The sequence below is a fragment of the Coregonus clupeaformis genome, chromosome 8 (genome assembly GCF_020615455.1).
Source record: "Coregonus clupeaformis isolate EN_2021a chromosome 8, ASM2061545v1, whole genome shotgun sequence".
Classification (NCBI taxonomy): domain Eukaryota; kingdom Metazoa; phylum Chordata; class Actinopteri; order Salmoniformes; family Salmonidae; genus Coregonus; species Coregonus clupeaformis.
In genome coordinates, this window is record NC_059199.1 from 27,564,895 (window position 1) to 27,583,798 (window position 18,904).

At 44.1% G+C, this 18,904-nt stretch overlaps 2 protein-coding genes across 2 annotated transcripts in view; one reads left to right on the forward strand and one right to left on the reverse strand.

Annotated features, from left to right (window-relative positions):
- Positions 1–2,629: 2,629 nt before the first annotated feature.
- Positions 2,630–10,653, forward strand: chrna11 (cholinergic receptor, nicotinic, alpha 11; the record flags this gene model as incomplete). Its single annotated transcript, XM_041882843.1, is given in 7 exon segments — positions 2,630–2,651; positions 2,654–2,826; positions 3,038–3,082; positions 3,609–3,718; positions 3,836–3,915; positions 9,685–9,852; positions 9,992–10,653. Coding segments are annotated over 7 exon segments (828 nt in total), but the record flags the coding sequence as incomplete, so codon positions are not given.
- A 6,219-nt stretch (positions 10,654–16,872) lies between these two features.
- The window catches only part of LOC121571409 (sorting nexin-27), a 62,241-nt gene continuing 60,209 nt past the window's right edge, over positions 16,873–18,904 (reverse strand). Inside the window, exon 13 of the mRNA XM_041882838.2 lies at positions 16,873–17,708. Coding sequence (XP_041738772.1) covers positions 17,095–17,708 — 614 coding nt within the window. The 3' untranslated portion in view covers positions 16,873–17,094. The remainder of the gene's footprint in view (positions 17,709–18,904) is intronic.

Consider the following 18,904-nt stretch of genomic DNA (forward strand, 5'->3'; position numbering starts at 1 on the left):
GCTGGACGGCTCTGGCGGATCCTGGCTGGACGGCTCTGGCGGATCCTGGCTGGACGGCTCATGGCTGGCTAACGGATCTGGCTGCTCATGGCTGGCTGACGGATCTGGCTGCTCATGGCTGGCTGACGGATCTGGCTGCTCATGGCTGGCTGACGGATCTGGCTGCTCGTGGCTAGCTGGACGGATCTGGCTGCTCATGGCTGGCTGACGGATCTGGCTGCTCATGGCTGGCTGACGGGTCTGGCTGCTCATGGCTGGCTGACGGATCTGGCTGCTCATGGCTGGCTGACGGATCTGGCTGCTCATGGCTGGCTGACGGATCTGGCTGCTCATGGCTGGCTAACGGATCTGGCTGCTCATGGCTGGCTGACGGATCTGGCTGCTCATGGCTGGCTGACGGATCTGGCTGCTCATGGCTGGCTGACGGATCTGGCTGCTCATGGCTAGCTGACGGATCTGGCTGCTCATGGCTGGCTGACGGATCTGGCTGCTCATGGCTGGCTGACGGATCTGGCTGCTCATGGCTGGCTGACGGATCTGGCTGCTCATGGCTGGCTGACGGGTCTGGCTGCTCATGGCTGGCTGATGGTGCTGGCTGGGCGGCTAGCGGTGGAGGCGGACCCCAGCCTCGGATTGCAGTCATCACCTCCAGCAGGGCGGCTCCCATCCGCATGAGCCGCTCCTGCCCGTCACGAACCCGAGCCTCCAGTCCAGCATAGGCTGCGTCGGCTCCTGCTGATTCCATAGCAGGTGTATGATTCTGTCTGGCGGAAGGCTCTAGCGGCTCCGGTCTGGCGGACGGCTCTGAAGGAACAGGCCGGGCTGGGCTGGTGACGCACCCGTAGGATACGTGCTAGGAGCAGGAACAGGCCGGTCCGTGCCGGGAACACACACCACTGGCCTTAACTGGGGATCAGGAACGGGCCGGACCGGACTGGTAACACACTTCAGTCTCTCATGCCGTGCGACAACAACTTCCCTCCCTCTACTCGCCAATGGCTCCCGTAATCCGATAGCCTTCTCTCCACATCTCCCTGTGGCAGCCTCCTGCTGCCCAGGCGCCCAAGCCATGTGCCCCCCCCCAAAAATTTTTTGGGTAGTACTCCCGGGCTTCCAGCCTTGCCTCCGTGCTGCCTCCTCATATCGCCTCCTCTCGGCTTTAGCTGCCTCCAGCTCTTCACGAGGGAGGCGATATTCTCCCGGTTGTGCCCAAGGACCCTCTCCAGCCAGTATCTCCTCCCATGTCCATGAATCCTTTACAGGTGGATACTGTTGCCGCTTGACACGCCGCTTGGTCCTTTGATGGTGGGTTTTTTCTGTCACGATCGTCTGAAGAAGCGGACCAATACGCAGCGCGTGGAGTGAACATAATGACTTTATTTAATAAAGCAACCACGAAAAAACAACAAATGACGATAGTGAAGTCCTCTGTAACACTGACAGAAACATGGAACAAAAACCCACAAACAAACAGTGAAACACAACAGTTTAAATATGGCTCCCAATCAGAGATAACGAGCCGACAGCTGACACTCGTTACCTCCGATTGGGAGTCACACGACACCAATCAACGACCTAGAAATAGACACCCAGAACTCCCAACCTAGAAATAAACGTGACAGACATGCAAACATAAACAATCACCCAAAACCCAACAAAACAACATACACCCTGGCTCAAATACACAAGTCCTGGAGCCAGAGTGTGACACCATGCTTGATGTGTTTGATACCATTCCATTAATTCCATTCCCGCCATTACTTTCAGCTCGTCCTCCTAATTTGAGTAACAAAATAGAAACACATCCAAGATATAATTGTCAGTAAAATTCTACATTTCTAAATGAGTCACAACACTTTCTTGAAACAAATCCTTACCATGCCTTATTTAATGATTCACACTGCATTCTTGTTTAAATTTGTAGTGCTTCAGGGATTTTACACTTACAAAACTGCTTGATTATTCATTAATTAGGTGTTCTTGCTGAAAACAAAGCACAACTTTAGAAACTATTCATACTTATTATTATTCTCCTTCCGCTCTCATAAAAGCTACCAACACCAAAACAACTTTAAAACGTGCAAGCTGACTGTGCTTGAAAGAAACTTGTTGATACTACTGATACTTTTCACACTACAACAACATTTGCATAAATTCCAATGCATTTCAATGGCCATAGGTTAACATGGGAGAAGTTTGGACCGTAACTAGTCTTAAACCGTTTAAGCTAGAAACATTGTTTAAACTTTAAAATTTGCTGACCAGTCTGGAATGGTGTGCTTGTCAACAGCTTTTGATACAATTTACACTTTTTGAATAATAACTGTTTCAAATATGCATAAAAGCTCCATAGGCTTGAATAGGAAGTATTTGGATACACCACTGCTCCTGAACCGTTAAAGCTACCAACACCAAAACAACTTTATAGCATGCAGACTGGTCCTGGTACTGTTGCTTGAAAAAAACGTTGATACTAATGAGACTTTTCACACTACAACCATATTTGCATACATTTAAATGCATTTTAGGAGCCATTGACTTGAATGGGAAAAATTATGGTCGCTAAGCTAGAAATGCCATTCAAACTTTAAAATGTTTTTTTGATACCTAATGTTTCTATCGCCTCTCTTCTGAAATCTCCTGCTCTCCTTTTCTTCCATCTCCCTCTCCTCCGTTCTTCTCTCAGTGTCGGTGCAGGGCCCTCACCAGAGGACCCTGTTGAAGAACCTATTGAAGGACTACAATCGTATGGAGAGGCCGGTGGGCAACGATTCACACTCCCTCACCGTCTTCTTCACTATCAGTCTGATGCAGATCATGGATGTGGTAGGGTTCAATGTTCAGATTCCATTTACGTTATTTTATCTGTTTGCCTACCTATCTGTTGGTGCCTTCGTCTATACCTGTGCCGCCTGCCTGATCTGTAAAAGTAAATATTCCACTGCACCTAAAAAAAACAATTATTTTGAGTCAGGTCTCTCAATATACAGTAGGTCGTCAGAATAAGAATTTACTTAAAAAGATTCACATCTTACAGGATGAGAAGAATCAGGTCCTCACCACTAACATCTGGCTTCGGATGGTAAGCACAGCACAGCTTCAAGTAAGAGTATACAGCTGTCGAAGTGAGAGTGAATGTATTGTATCGCTCTCAGGGGACCTTCTCAGTTATACACTGAGTGTACAAAACATTAAGGACACTTGCTCTTCCCATGACAGACTGACCACATGAATCCAGGTGAAAGCTATGATCCCTTATTGATGTCACTTGTTAAACCCACTTCAATCAGCGTAGATAAAGGGGAGGAGACAGGCTAAAGATGGATTTTTAAGCCTTGAGACAATTGAGAAATGGATTGTGTATGTGTGCCATTCAGAGGGTGAATGAGCAAGACAAAATATTTAAGTACCTTTGAATGGGGTATGGTAGTAGGTGTCCTTGTAGAGTCCATGCCCTGATGAATTTAGGTTGTTCTGAGGGAAAAAGTGGGGGGGTGCAACTCAATATTAGGAAGGTGTCCTTAATGTTTTGTACACTCAGTGTATATTCAGTTCACGTTGAATTCAATTGCCTTGTCCAATATATCCAGTTTGAGTCTGTCTTCCAGAGCTGGTTTGATCATTATCTTCAGTGGAACCAGTCTAAATACCCTGGAGTGAAAAACCTTCGGTTCACAACTGACCAGGTGTGGACGCCAGACATCCTCCTCTATAACAGGTAATACACCTATAGTCATATCACGTTGTCATGCCTCACATTTACATGCATGTCTTTTCTGCTTTTAAAACACTACTGTCCAGAGTTCGATCCACCCTTTCCTTTCTCCTTTCTCAGTGCAGACGATGACTTTGACTCTGCCTTCAAGACCAATGTGCTGGTCAACTCCAGTGGCTTTGCAGAGTATCTCCCTCCAGGTGAGTCCCTTTCTCTTTCTGTATATATATATATATATATATATATATATATATATATATATATATATATATATATATATATATATATATATATATATATCAGTGAGGGAAAAAAGTATTTGATCCCCTGCTGATGTTGTACGTTTGCCCACTGACAAAGAAATTATCAGTCTATAATTTTAATGGTAGGTTTATTTGAACAGTGAGAGACAGAATAACAACAAAAAAATCCAGAAAGACGCATGTCAAAAATGTTATAAATTGATTTGCATTTTAATGAGGGAAATAAGTATTTGATCCCCTCTCAATCAGAAAGATTTCTGGCTCCCAGGTGTCTTTTATACAGGAAACGAGCTGAGATTAGGAGCACACTCTTAATGCTCCTACTCTCAGCTTGTTACCTGTATAAAAGACACCTGTCCGCAGAAGCAATCAATCAATCAGATTCCAAACTCTCCACCATGGCCAAGACCAAAGAGCTCTCCAAGGATGTCAGGGACAATATTGTAGACTTTCACAAGGCTGGAATGGGCTACAAGACCATCGCCAAGCAGCTTGGTGAGAAGGTGACAACAGTTGGTACGATTATTCGCAAATGGAAGAAACACAAAATAACTGTCAATCTCCCTCGACCTGGGGCTCCATGCAAGATCTCACCTCGTGGAGTTGCAATGATCATGAGAACGGTGAGGAATCAGCCCAGAACTACACGGGAGGATCTTGTCAATGATCTCAAGGCAGCTGGGACCATAGTCACCAAGAAAACAATTGGTAACACACTACGCCGTGAAGGACTGAAATCCTGCAGCGCCCGCAAGGTCCCCCTGCTCAAGAAAGCACATATACATGCCCGTCTGAAGTTTGCTAATGAACATCTGAATGATTCAGAGGAGAACTGGGTGAAAGTGGTGGTCAGATGAGACCAAAATGGAGCACTTTGGCATCAACTCAACTCGCCGTGTTTGGAGGAGGAGGAATGCTGCCTATGACCCCAAGAACACCATCCCCACCGTCAAACATGGAGGTGGAAACATTATGCTTTGGGGGTGTTTTTCTGCTAAGGGGACAGGACAACTTCACCGCATCAAAGGGACGATGGATGGGGCCATGTACCGTCAAATCTTGGGTGAGAACCTTCTTCCCTCGTGGATGGGTATTCCAGCATGAAAATGACCCAAAACACACGGCCAAGGCAACAAAGGAGTGGCTCAAGAATAAGCACATTAAGGTCCTGGAGTGGCCTAGCCAGTCTCCAGACCTTAATCCCATAGAAAATCTGTGGAGGGAGCTGTAGGTTCGAGTTGCCAAACGTCAGGCTCGAAACCTTAATGACTTGGAGAAGATCTGCAAAGAGGAGTGGGACAAAATCCCTCCTGAGATATGTGCAAACCTGGTGGCCAACTACAAGAAACGTCTGACCTCTGTGATTGCCAACAAGGGTTTTGCCACCAAGTACTAAGTCATGTTTTGCAGAGGGGTCAAATACTTATTTGCCTCATTAAAATGCAAATCAATTTATAACATGCGTTTTTCTGGATTTTGTTGTTGTTATTCTGTCTCTCACTGTTCAAATAAACCTACCATTAAAATTATAGACTGATCATTTCTTTGTCAGTGGGCAAACGTACAAAATCAGCAGGGGATCAAATACTTTTTTCCCTCACTGTATAGCTCAGATGTGACACATTGTGTTTTGGTGGGATGGTGTTTAAAGGAAAAGGGAAGAAATAGGTGTGGGTGGTTGGTAATGTTTGGGAATAGTTTTTATAGCTCAGATGTGATGCATGGTGTTTTGGTGGGATGGTGTCTAGGATGGTGTCCCAAATGGCACCCTATATCTTACATCAGGGGTAGGCAACCCTGGTCCTGCAGGCACTTCATGTTTTGGATTTAACCGATTGGGAAGACCAGGTGTGTTGAATTTAGGCAACCATTGAACTGATCAATTAGCTCATTTGGTCAGGTGTGGTGCCTAGTTGGAACAAAATCCTGCAGTACTCCAGGAACAGGGTTGGCTACCCCTGCCCTACATAGTGCACTACTTTTGACCAGAGCCCAAAAGTGCACTATATAGGAAATAGGGTGCCGTTTGGGACAAACACTAAGGGAAAGGAAGGAAATAGGTTTTTGAAGGCTGGAGTGATCCATCTTGTTTCCTGTGCAGAGGTTGTTTTTCAAGGGATTCTCCAGAGTTTTAAGATATATTTTTAGAAGTAAAGAATCTTGAGATAAGTTGCAGTTTGAGGGCATTTTGTGTCAAGGAATGTTGCTTGTCGGATCAGCTTTTAGAGTAACCTAATTGTTAGCTTAGAGGATCTGTTACAGAGCTGCAGGAGAGCAGTGAATTGCAAATGGAGGTAAATGTAGCTAGAGAAAATAATGAGTTACTACAAAGCCCTTGCCGCAGAGCAAAGAGGTGCAGTTGTAAGGAAATTGCATGAGTTTGAGAGTTGTAAGTTGTATTTTGGACTGTTCATTGTTTACAATTTCATGACCACATGCCTTTCCGGCTCAGCGGGAGACTATAAATCAAATCAAATTGTATTTGTCACATGCGCCGAATACAACAAGTGTAGACCTTACCGTGAAATGCTTACTTACAAGCCCTTAACCAACAATGCAGTTTATTTGAAAGTAAAAAATATTTGCTAAAAAAATAACACAATAAATAACAAAGCTATATACAGGGGGTACCAGATCGAATCAATGTGCGGGGGTACAGGTTAGTTGAGGTAGTTGAGGTATTATGTACATGTAGGTAGGGGTAAAGTGAATATGCATAGATAATAAACAGAGAGTAGCAACAGCATAAAAAGGGGGTCAATGTAAATAGTCCGGGTAGCCAATTGATTTACTGTTTAGATGTCTTATGGCTTGAGGCTAGAAGCTATTAGGGGCCTTTTGGACCTAGACTTGGTGCTCCGGTACAGCTTTCCGTACGGTAGCAGAGAGAACAGTCTATGACTTGGGTGGCTGGAGTCTTTGACCATTTCTTTAGCCTTCCTCTGACACCGCCTGGTATAGAGGTCCTGGATGGCAGGAAGCTTGGCCCCAGTGATGTACTGGGCTGTACGCACTACCCTCTGTAGCGCCTTGCGGTTGGATGCTGAGCAGTTGCCGTACCAAGCGGTGATGCGGTCGGATGCTGAACAGTTGCCATACCAAGCAAAGTATGCAATTGAGATTCTCCCAATGAGTACTGTACATTTCAGGAGAAAGGGGATATATTGGGACGCACCCAGAGAGTGCCATATAGAGTGACACTGATCTCTACTCTGGAGATGCCATTATGTGTGATTCCCCAAAAAACGATAGAATGAAACTCCATTTTAAATCTTGCATTAGACATTTTATGTTTATGTGATGACTAAGTTTTATAATCAATACTGGATTTAATTTAGTATTGGTTTGATCGTTAACTTCTGGTTGCATAGTGGAAAATCAGCTAATCCATTCAAATTGCTTTTCAGCCCTTTTGTTTTTTGAAGGCCTCATTTGCATGTCTTCTGACTCATAATTAATGTTTTTTAGTGCTGTTTGGAAGACTACTATGGCATTTTGGTTGTGTGCTCTACTGGAAAACTCAATAGGGTTAATTTGTTCATTTCAGTAATTGCTTTGCTTAAGTTTGCCAGCGATCTCTGTGTGCATAAGTCGTGTAGTACTTTGTGTGTCATCTCTGTGTGTGTGTGTGTGTGTGTGTGTGTTTCCCCCTGTGTGCACTAATAATGTAGTACTTTGTGTGTCATCTCTGTGTCTGTGTGTTTCTGTATAATGAAAAGGTTGATCAGTTGTCTGCAGAGTAGAGATCAATGTCACTCTCTATATGGCACTATATCTCCTTTCTCCTGAAGTGTACTCATTGGGAGAATCTCAATTGCATACTCCTCGCGTCCTCTCTCCTCACCTCCTTTTCAAAACCCACTGGATGAGAAAGCCAGAGGTCCCTCCCATCTGACCTTCTCCTCCAATGGGTTTTGAGAAGGCGGAGAGGAGAGAGGACCTGAGGAGTGTGCAATTGAGATTCTCCTCCTCACTACTTCACACAAATCTTAAAGTATTGGATTGGTGGAGGCAGCGGACAGAAAATAAGGAATTTACACCAGTCATTTCCTTTCAAATCAGTGAAGTGAACAAGTGCACACTTTGGAAGGAAGGACAGATAATTGAGATGTAGCCATTCACTCTTGAACTGTTTTTCTGTGTACTGACCCCTCCTCCAGAGTGCTTAAAGATAGGTGCCAGAACAAGAAGATACAGTGCATTCGGAAAGTATTCAGACCCCTTGACTTTTTCCACATTTTGTTACGTTACTGCCTTATTCTAAAATATATTAAAATTGTTTTTCCCCCCCTCAATCTAGACACAATACTCCATAATGACAAAGCAAAAACAGGTTTTTAGAAATGTTTGCAAATTTATTAAAAATAAAAAACGGAAATATCACATTTATATAAGTATTCAGACCCTTTACTCAGTACTTTGTTGAAGCACCTTTGGCAGCGATTACAGTCTCGAGTTTCTCCCGTTCTTCTATGCAGATCCTCTCAAGCTCTTTCAGATTGGATGGGGAGCGTTGCTGCACAGCTATTTTCAGTTCTCGCCAGAGATTTTCGATCGGGTTCAAGTCCGGGCTCTGGCTGGGTCACTCAAGGACATTCAGAGACTTGTCTTGGCTGTGTGCTTAGGGTCGTTGTCCTGTTGGAAGGTGAACCTTCACCCCAGTCTGAGGTCCTGAGTGCTCTGGAGCAGGTTTTCATCAAGGATCTCTCTGTACTTTGCTACGTTCATCTTTCCCTCGATCCTGACTAGTCTCCCAGTCCCTGCCGCTGAAAAACATCCCCAAAGCATGATGCTGCCACCACCATGCTTCACCGTAGGGATGGTGCCAGTTTTCTTCCAGACATGGCATTCAGGCCAAAATCTTGTTTCTCATGGTTTGAGAGTCCTTTAGGTGCCTTTTGGCAAACTCCAAGCGGGCTATCATGTGCCTTTTTACCGAGGAGTGGATTCCGTCTGGCCACTCTACCATAAAGGCCTGATTGGTGGAGTGCTGCAGAGATGGTTGTCCTTCTGGAAGGTTCTCCCATCTCCACAGAGGAACTCTGGAGCTCTATCAGAGTGACCATTGGGTTCTTGGTCACCTCCCTGATGGAGGCCACTGTGTTCTTGGGGACCTTCAATGCTGCAGAAATTTTTTCGTACCCTTCCCCAGATCTGTGCCTCGACACTGCACTGTCAACCGTGGGACTTTATATAGACAGGTGTGTGCCTTTCCAAATCATATCCAATCAATTGAAATTACTACAGGTGGACTCCAAACAAGTTGTAGAAACATCTCAAGGATGATCAATGGAAACAGGATTAACCTGAGCTAAATTTCGAGTCTCATAGCAAAGGGTCTGAATTCTTATGTAAATAAGGTATTTGTTTTTTACTTTTAATAAACTAGCTAAAATTTCTAAAAACCTGTTTTCGCTTTGTCATTATGGGGTGTTGTGTGTAGATTGATGAGAAAAAAACAAATATTTGATCAATTACAGAAAAGGGCTGTAACATAACAAAATGTGGAAAAAGTGAAGGGGTCTGAATACTTTCCGAATGCACTGTATGTGCAAAGTACATATTTTCTTAGAGTGTGTATGTGGACAACAAGTCAAATGTGTCTCATTCTCTCTTCAAATCCCCCCCGTGCACAGGTGGGTGTCTATATCTCTTGTACTTCACTCTTTGCCTCCCTTTTTATCAATCTCTTTCCCTGTATGTCAGGGATTTTCATGAGCACATGTAACGTGGACGTACGTTGGTTCCCCTTCGACATCCAAAAGTGTGAGATGAAGTTTGGCTCATGGACGTACGATGGCTGGCTGATGGACCTACAAATGAATGATGCCGACATATCCGGGTACATGTCCAACGGGGAGTGGGACCTAGTGGGTGAGTGGGGTTGGAATCACACTCCTACATTTCTGTTATCAATTGCTCAACTACCTTGTCAACTCAACTAAAACTTTTATAAAAATTCCTTCCTCTTTCTTCTCTCCTTTTGTTTTTCTCTCTCACTCACTCTCTCAAGGAGTGCCAGGCACTCGTAGCGAGGTGTTCTATGACTGCTGTAAGGAGCCCTACCCTGATGTGACGTTCGTTGTGACCATCCGCCGGCGTACTCTCTACTACGCTCTAAACTTGCTCATCCCCTGTGTGCTGCTGTCCTCCATGACCCTGCTTATCTTCTTACTGCCTGCTGACTCTGGAGAGAAGATCTCTCTGGGTGAGCAGAGAGGAGAGAACATGATCCAAGAGTGATAGAATAGAATAACCTTCTTTTTCTAGAAGGAACCTAGAGAGGAGAGGATGAGAGGATGGAGGACAGTAGCATGGAGAGGAGGAGAAGTGGAAAGGCATAGGAGAGTATAGGGAGGAATAAGAAGAGGATGGGAGGGGAATAATGGTGACAGGGAAGAAAAGATGACAGGGGATGGAGAGTAGATTGATTCTAGAAAAACTAAAAAGTGGTGGAAAACAAAGAAGACCTAGAAGAAATTTGGGGATGTAAAACATTTTAACCTAATTTGAGGATGCATTACACTGCATTGTATTACACACACCACAGCCAATTAACCTATTGATGTAATTAAGCCCAGGAATTGATTAGGGAGAGAGCTTACACACAGCCTTCCATGAATTCAGCTTGACACCATGCTTGATGAACAGGTTTTAAGGAATTAAGTGCCAAGATACAGCCTGGCTGATACCAGGTTATGTTGTACAACAAAAGCTATGTACCCAATACCCATCGTAGTGTGGAGAGGCTGTTTTTTATATACTCTCATCGAGTCTCATGTTAAGGGTAGAAATGCGCCCAGTTTTGTGCCTTGGCACTGATTGGTTATCACCCCAAAAAATTACCAGAGGGGCGTTGAAAACTCTTGCTGTTTGGATTTGAAAACAAACAGTTGTAAAGCAAGGGGGCAGCGCTCGCGGCCTATTTGTGTGTGGGGTGTTTCAGCGAGAGAGACGTAGAGGGGAACCAACCAGTGTAAAAGCACAGCAACCTTCATTAGAGGCACTATCTGCGTCCCAAATGGCACCTTATTCCCTTTATAGTGTACTACTTTTGACCAGGGCTCACAGGGCTCTGGTCAAAAGTAGTGCACTATATGGGGAACAGGGTGCCATTTGAAATGCATTAATTGTGCCGACAACATCAAAGGAGCCTCCCCAGACAATTAAGTAAGGAGGACTTGGAGTTTGGTATCAACCAGGTTAGCCAAGATGAGCATATGGCTTAAATGAACGCCACTGTCCATTTCTTACTGTGACATTCTTAAAAGTGAATTTCAAATTTCCTCATGACCCTTGAAGGAACATTTGTTTTATCTATTGAGCGAACAGGGCTGACTCACTTGACAGATGTTTGGTTTATCGGCTTGCTTCTGGACAGTACCAGTTATGCCAAGAAAGCACTTGGGTAAAAAAAAAAAAAAGTGGGACAGAAGTAATGGGAGGAGATGAAGATTAGATCTGATGAATGAAGATGGAGATGGGAGGGGGTCGGGGGGGCAGAGACAGCCGGGGTAGATGGATTGCTAATATAGGGTGGGTTAGAAGTAATGCTCTACTAAGGGCAATTGAAGAAGAGGAATGTACAAAAGTAATTTCACTTTGGGTACATTACGCTGCCACACTTTGCAATTTGCATCAGATCGAACCAAATCGAATCATATTCAATTGAAATCAATAACCGTTGGCTTGACTGGTAAAGACCATAAAGTATTTGCCAAACGAGATGCCTATAAGAAAGTTTATCTTTACAAATGTGGATTTCTGTAGGCTTGTCCGGGATCAAAACTGAGGCACTGATGTTAATAAATGTGTGATAAGTGTGGGGAGTTGTGTGTGTTATAAATTTAGTTGTACTGAGTAACACACACATTTCAAAACCCAAGTGCCTAGTCAGTTAGAATGGAGATCGTGCTCAGCATCCACTCACTGTTTTATACATTTTCAATATCTTCCTCTCTCTTTTCAGGTATCACTGTGCTGCTCTCGCTCACTGTCTTCATGTTGCTGGTGGCAGAGATCATGCCAGCCACTTCAGACTCCATCCCTCTGATAGGTGTGTGTGTGTTCTTATGTGTGTGTTAGAGTGTAGAATGTGTGTATGCGCTTGTGTGTGCTTGAAATAATTGCCTCAAATGTTGGTCAGGCCCTGGTGATCTAACCATCTGGTTGTCCTTAAATGTAATTGGCTAAATAAATCGTAGAGATTCGCTGCTGGAAATTATGTACGGTGAGCTCCCTGCAGCTAGACAGATGGCTACTAAAACACAAATCCAGTCCACTAAAGCCCAAGAAAAATGCCAAGTCATGATCAGCAAGCATTATTGTTATTACAAATGGCTTCCTCTCTCTACTCTAATTGTTTTCTCTCTTTCCTGCTTTTTTGCCGACCTTTCAGGACAGTACTTTGCCAGTACTATGATCATTGTTGGGATGTCAGTCATAGCTACAACGGTGGTGCTGCAGTATCATCACCACGACCCAAACGGAGGACAGATGCCCAAATGGGTAAGGCCAGAGCTCATACTGTCCACTCCAGCTAGACAGTTACATATGACATTTTAGCAGACGCTCTTATCCAGAACAACTTACAGGAGCAATTAGGGTTAAGTGCCTTGCTCACGGGCACAGACATATTTTTTTACCTAGTCGGCTCGGGGATTCGAACCAGAGACCTTTCGGTTACTGGCTCAACGCTATTAACCGCTAGTCTACCACCAGTCATTACTAACTATTAACATTTCCCATAGAAAAACAGCTCTATGCGCTCACCCACCAACCCCTCCGTGGCTGGTCTCCTGGTATATCACAATGCAACAGTTTTTCCCGTTATGGCTAATGCTAACAAGCCAACCCTCTTGGTTTGCCACCCTCCTTTGGTATAGCCATTTCCTCTTTGCTGCAACTGGCAAAACACTTGGCATTTTGGAATAATATTTCTAGATTTTGTATTTTATTTCAAATGTATTTGGGTACATCTTCCCATTGTAAATCAACTAATATGGTAGCTTAATGACTTTAAATAATTTGTACTACTATGATAACATTTTACCACCAGTAGGAGTAGTAACAACAATGACGTAACACCAATGACAAATTTGAGGTAATTTAAGATTTTCTTAAATGGAGGCCACAGATGCTCAAATCTAAGGTCATTAACCCTTAAAAAAGTATTGACCAAAGTGATATGATTAATCATTTTAGTTCAACATTTTGAATACTAATTTTGAATACTTATTTCCCTCATTAAAATGCAAATCAATTTATAACATTTCTGACATGCGTTTTTCTGGATTTTGTTGTTGTTATTCTGTCTCTCACTGTTCAAATCAACCTACCATTAAAATTATAGACTGATCATTTCTTTGTCAGTGGGCAAACGTACAAAATCAGCAGGGGATCAAATACTTTTTTCCCTCACTGTATGATGTGTAACTATTTGTCATTTTAAAGTGTTTTTTTTATGGTTGCAAAGGCGAGAGACGCAAATGCCACTGCAATTCAAAAATGACTCATGCAATACTTGTTGCCACGCTACCTTTGATACCTTAATTGCTACCCTCTTTATCTGCCCTTCACTTCAACTGTCCTAGGTTATTGTTTCAACGTCTCTTTCTAGAATTTTCTCCATCTTTTCATCCTCCAATCTCTCACATCCCTCTGTATTTGTCCTTCTAAACCGCTTATACTAACAATCACTATATCTCCTCACTCCTTCACAGTCTGTCCAAGTTCGCATCAACTGTACCATACCTTTCTGTTGGACCCAACAATACATTGGGTCTGTAGGCTTGTGTTTGACTTACTCAGTTTCTAGCCTTACCCTAGTCTCTCACCTTGTGCAATACCTTGAAGCTTTTCCAAATGCATTTCTCAGCTTCCCCTGTTTGGCGGTATGGCATTTACAGATTAATTGATATCATCAACTCAGAGAATGGGTTTTGGTGAAGGAGAGTGGATGGGTTGCAGATGCTTTATAGATTGGTGCAATCTGCAAGGTCTTCCCACTGATAAATGGCCCACTTTGGGTAGTCAGCTGGCCAATTAGCAATGTAAATGATTGGGGTTCAGAGAAGGGCATCGAACTGGCAACGTTCATAATTGCACACAACAACAACAGACACTATAGCGCCCCACGATGGAGGTGTCACAATACCCATAAAGCCTAATGGTCAAACTGCGAAATAGTTCCAATCGTTTTTCCACCATTCATTTTTCCAATAGGGAATTTTAGAAACACTTAAATTAAGGGCTGTGTTTCATGTAGGCTTACCCTGGCGTGACGTTTTGATAATCATGTAAGTCTCTCTCGGACAAGTTGACTTTTATCAATATATTCTGCTCTATTTACTCTCAAATTCGAAAATGCTATTTAGCATTTAGTACAGTGCATTCGGAAATATTCAGACCCCTTGACTTCTTCCACATTTTGTTACGTTACAGCCTTATTCTAAAATTGATTAAAATAAAAATGTTTCCTCATCAATACCCCACAATGACAAAGTGAAAACAGCACTCTCAGAACATGAGAAACAAGATTCTCTGGTCTGATGAAACAAAAATTGAACTATTTTGCCTGAATGACAATCTTCATGTCTGGAGGAAACCTGGCACCATCCCTACGATGAAGCATGGTGGTGGCAGCATCATGCTGTGGGGATGTTTTTCAGCGGCAGGGACTGAGAGACTAGTCAGGATCGAGGGAAAGATGAACGTAGCAAAGTACAGAGAGATCCTTGATGAAAACCTGCTCCAGAGCGCTCAGAACCTCAGACTGGGGCGATGGTTCACCTTCCAATAGGACAACAACCCTAAGCACACAGCCAAGACAATGCAGGAGTGGCTTCGGGACATGTCTCTGAATGTCCTTGAGTGGCCCAGCCAGAGCCCAGACTTGAACCTGATCGAACATTTACATTTACATACATTTTAGTCATTTAGCAGACGCTCTTATCCAGAGCGACTTACAGTTAGTGAATACATATATATATTTTTTATACTGCCCCCCCCCTGGGAAACGAACCCACAACCCTGGCGTTGCAAACACCATGCTCTATCAACTGAGCTACATCCCTGCCGGCCATTCCCTCCCCTACCCTGGACGACGCTGGGCCAATTGTGCGCCGCCCATGAGTCTCCCGGTCGCGGCCGGCTGCGACAGAGCCTGGAGAGACCTGAAAATAGCTGTGCAGCGACGCTCCCCATCCAACCTGACAGAGCATGAGAGGATCTGCAGAGAAGAATAGGAGAAACTCCCGAAATACAGGTGTGCCAAGCTTGTAGCGTCATACCCAAGAAGACTTGAGGCTGTAATCGCTGCCAAAGGTGCTTCAACAAAGTACTGAGTAAAGGGTCTGAATACTTATGTAAATGTGATATTTAATTTAAATGTTTAATACATTTGCTAAAATGTCTAAAAACGTGCGTTTGACATGTCATTATGGGTTATTGTGTGTGTAGATTCATGAGGGGGAAAAAACGATTTAATCCATTTTAGAATAAGGCTGTAACGTAACAAAATGTGGAAAAAGTCGAGGGGTCTGAATACTTTCCGAATGCACTGTAGACATCATGCAAGACTACAAATCTCTGCAAGCTCCTGCACGTCATCTCTGACACCTTCGCTAACAGGTACTGTGTCAATTTAAAACTTGCACAAGACAGTTCACAGAATTGTCAATTTAAATAAATGTAGCCAATTTAATCATTAATAAAATGTAGATAACTTTAGATAGTTAAACCAAGGTAGCAGCGCAGACCAGAAGCAGTGGACTTGAGTGTGTCTGTGTTTGTGTCCTCAAAACTTGCAGTGGGCAGATGATCTGCTGTAACTCATTCAGAACGCAGATCGGCATTTCCTCTTTTTTTCCTAGCCTCTCTCCGCTTGTTAGATATTATGCACATTGATAGCTTGCTAGAAAACATCTTCAAATGATTTACATGTGAGGAGAAATTACGAGTGAAATTATCAAGTGATGAAGAGCAAGCGAATGGAGAGAATACATGTCAAAGTATTACTTTGAAGTTTTGTGATCGGTTCACCAAAGTGAGCGTCGTCCCAAAGCCGGGACTTGGTGAATGGCTCGGTTTTTACAGAGCCGTAGGCAGAATCTTTTAAGATAACATCTTCAAATGATTTACATGTGAGGAGAAATTACTAGTGAAATTATCTCTTGGCGGATTTTAATGTACCGCGTTTTTTACCCCCTACCCCTTTCAGATATAAAGAAAAGACGGTATAAAGAATACGGTATGGTTTTTGTCTATATATAAAAGGGATAAAAGATACCTAAGGGGGAGACAAATGCCTGTGTCTAACTTTAATTCCGTGGTTAGAATTTAAATTAAGCTTTATATCCCCCAAAAGGTTTCCTGCCTTCGGCAATTTTCTAATTCTTGTGCTCATGAAAGTCGTGTTGAATACAAAAGGTCAAGTTGAATGTACCAGCATCCGCACACACCACCCACTGTGTGTCAAGCTTTTACCAGCTGAAAGGTTTTCCACCTAGTGTATTTTCAAGTGCACTTCCCTTTTAAGCTGTAGGTCTATTCCTCACTAGATGTGTTAACCTCCCTTGCTATGTATCTACACTGAGTGTACAAAACATTAAGAACACCTTCCTAATATTGAGTTGAACCCCCCCCTTGAGCAGGAAAAAACGCACCGTTGCAGTTCTTGCCACAAACCCGTACGCCTGGCACCTACTACCATACCCCGTTCAAAGGCACTTAAAATATTTTGTCTTGCCCATTCACCCTCTGAATGGCACACATACATAATACATTTCTCAATTGTCTCAAGGCTTAAATCCTTCTTTAACCTGTCTCCTCCCCTTCATCGACACTGATTGAAGTGGATTTAACAAGTGACATCAATAAGGGATCATAGCTTTTACCTGGTCAGTCTGTCATGGAAAGAGGTGTTCTTAATATTTTGTACACTCAGTATATATTATAACATCCTTCTCTGATTGATTCTCACTTCTCTCTTTCTCTTCCTTTCAGGTTAATGTGGTCCTACTGCAGTGGGTAGCATGGTTCCTACGTATGAAGCGCCCAGGGGAGAGTGATGACCCAGAGCGACCACCCTGTGCCCCCCACCTACGGCGCTGCTCCTCAAGCTCCCAAAGTGGTAGCATCCCTAACCCTCCAGACCCCACACTCCACCCGCTCCACCCCCAGAACCTGGCCCCTCTCCAGGCTGGCCCCCTGCACGCGGGTCACCCCCACCTTCACGCCCAGTCCAGCGCCAACAACAATGGAAACCTGCTCTACATCGGCTTCCAGAACCTGGACGAACCCCCACTGCTCCCAGATCACATCCAGAGTTACAGCATCTCGGCCGGGCCTCCTCGAGTAGCAGGCAGCCCCCCTCCCAATCTGCCCCCTCCATTCTGCAGCCCTCCGCCACCCCCCACCCCCAATGCGGACACCGTGGGCTGCCCTAGCACCGTTTCCAGTGGCGGGGGCTTCGGAATGGGGGGCGGAGGACAGTACTCGGCAGGGGGTATAGGCGACCCCCAGCTCCAGGCTATTCTGGAGGAAGTGCGTTACATGGCAGACCGCTTCCGTGAGCAGGATGAGACGGAGAGCGTGGCTGACCAGTGGAAGTTTGCGGCAGCAGTCATCGACCGGCTTTGCCTGGTGGCCTTCAGTGTGTTCAACATCATCTGCACCATCGCCATCCTCATGTCCGCTCCCAACTTTGTGGAGGCCGCCTCCAAGGACTTCTTCTGAGGAAGAAGAGGACGGAGCAGAGGAGGAGGAGAGAGAAAGAGGGAGAAGAGAAGTAGGAGAGAAAGAGCAGGATGTGGAATTATTTGGGGCTCAGTCCAAGAGGGCTATTGTCAGGGACAACAGACCCTCCTGTCAAGATGAGGGGGGTTCTTTGGAGATGCCTATAGTACATCTCAAGATGGTCTATTGAAGTCTCTCTATCAATGACCTCTGATGAAATGGAACAGGGATGAGTTTAAAAAAGAATCCAAAAAGGCATGGTTCAAGGACTGTAGAGGGTGAAGTAAATTATATTGAACTATAAGGCTTTCTCAAAGACCTATAAGAAGTCAAGGTGAGCAGGAAGGGCAAGAAGAAAAGTGGAGTATGGGATAATTCAACCTGAGATTGAGAAGATTGCAGTCCTTACAGAGGGAGAGAGATAAAGAGAGACAGAGGAAGAGACAGATAGATAGGGTTGTCTGATTTACCGGCAGAGAGAAGATAACCCTTCACCCTCAAGTCCCAGAAAAGGCAAAGAAAGACTGCATCATTTACTGAAACGGGGGACTGGGAGGAAGGGGGAGAGACTGACTTTTACAAGGAGAGACAACAAGGAATGAGTGTGTGTGTGAACAGACAGAGGTATTCTCTGATGACAGCGAAGGAGGGCGGGTCCAACAAACTGAACTGGGCTGTGTTAAAGGGAACACTTAGATCTCTGAGATAAACAGAAGAACACATCAGATGAGAGGAATGAAAATAATCTCATCTTTCATTCTGTCTCATGGGCATCAAATTGAAAGGCCTTAAATAACATCGGGTATTTTTCGATCGGTTGAAGCACTAAATTAAGTCCCATTTTCTTCCCCAGGCCCTGTCTGTCAGTGGGTTGCCAGTGTCTACCAATCTCCAGATTATCTCCTTCAGAGTGCAGCACTGCTTGTGATTGGGCAACTGCATTAGTGCGTAATCATCAGTGTAATTGCCAGTAATTGTGTTACAGTGGAGGGTTGATCCAATAATGACCCATCAAACAGTCACCTAATAGAATTTGGCAGGTCCTAATAGAGAAGGCTGATCTCATTGGCTCCAAAGTGAAAGCTTAAAGGATTATTTTTTTTTTTCATTAGTCTACTGTTGACACATTCTCAAAATGTTTTGCATGTCAGCAGTCAAGTTTTCAAGATATATGATTTTCAAGAAACAG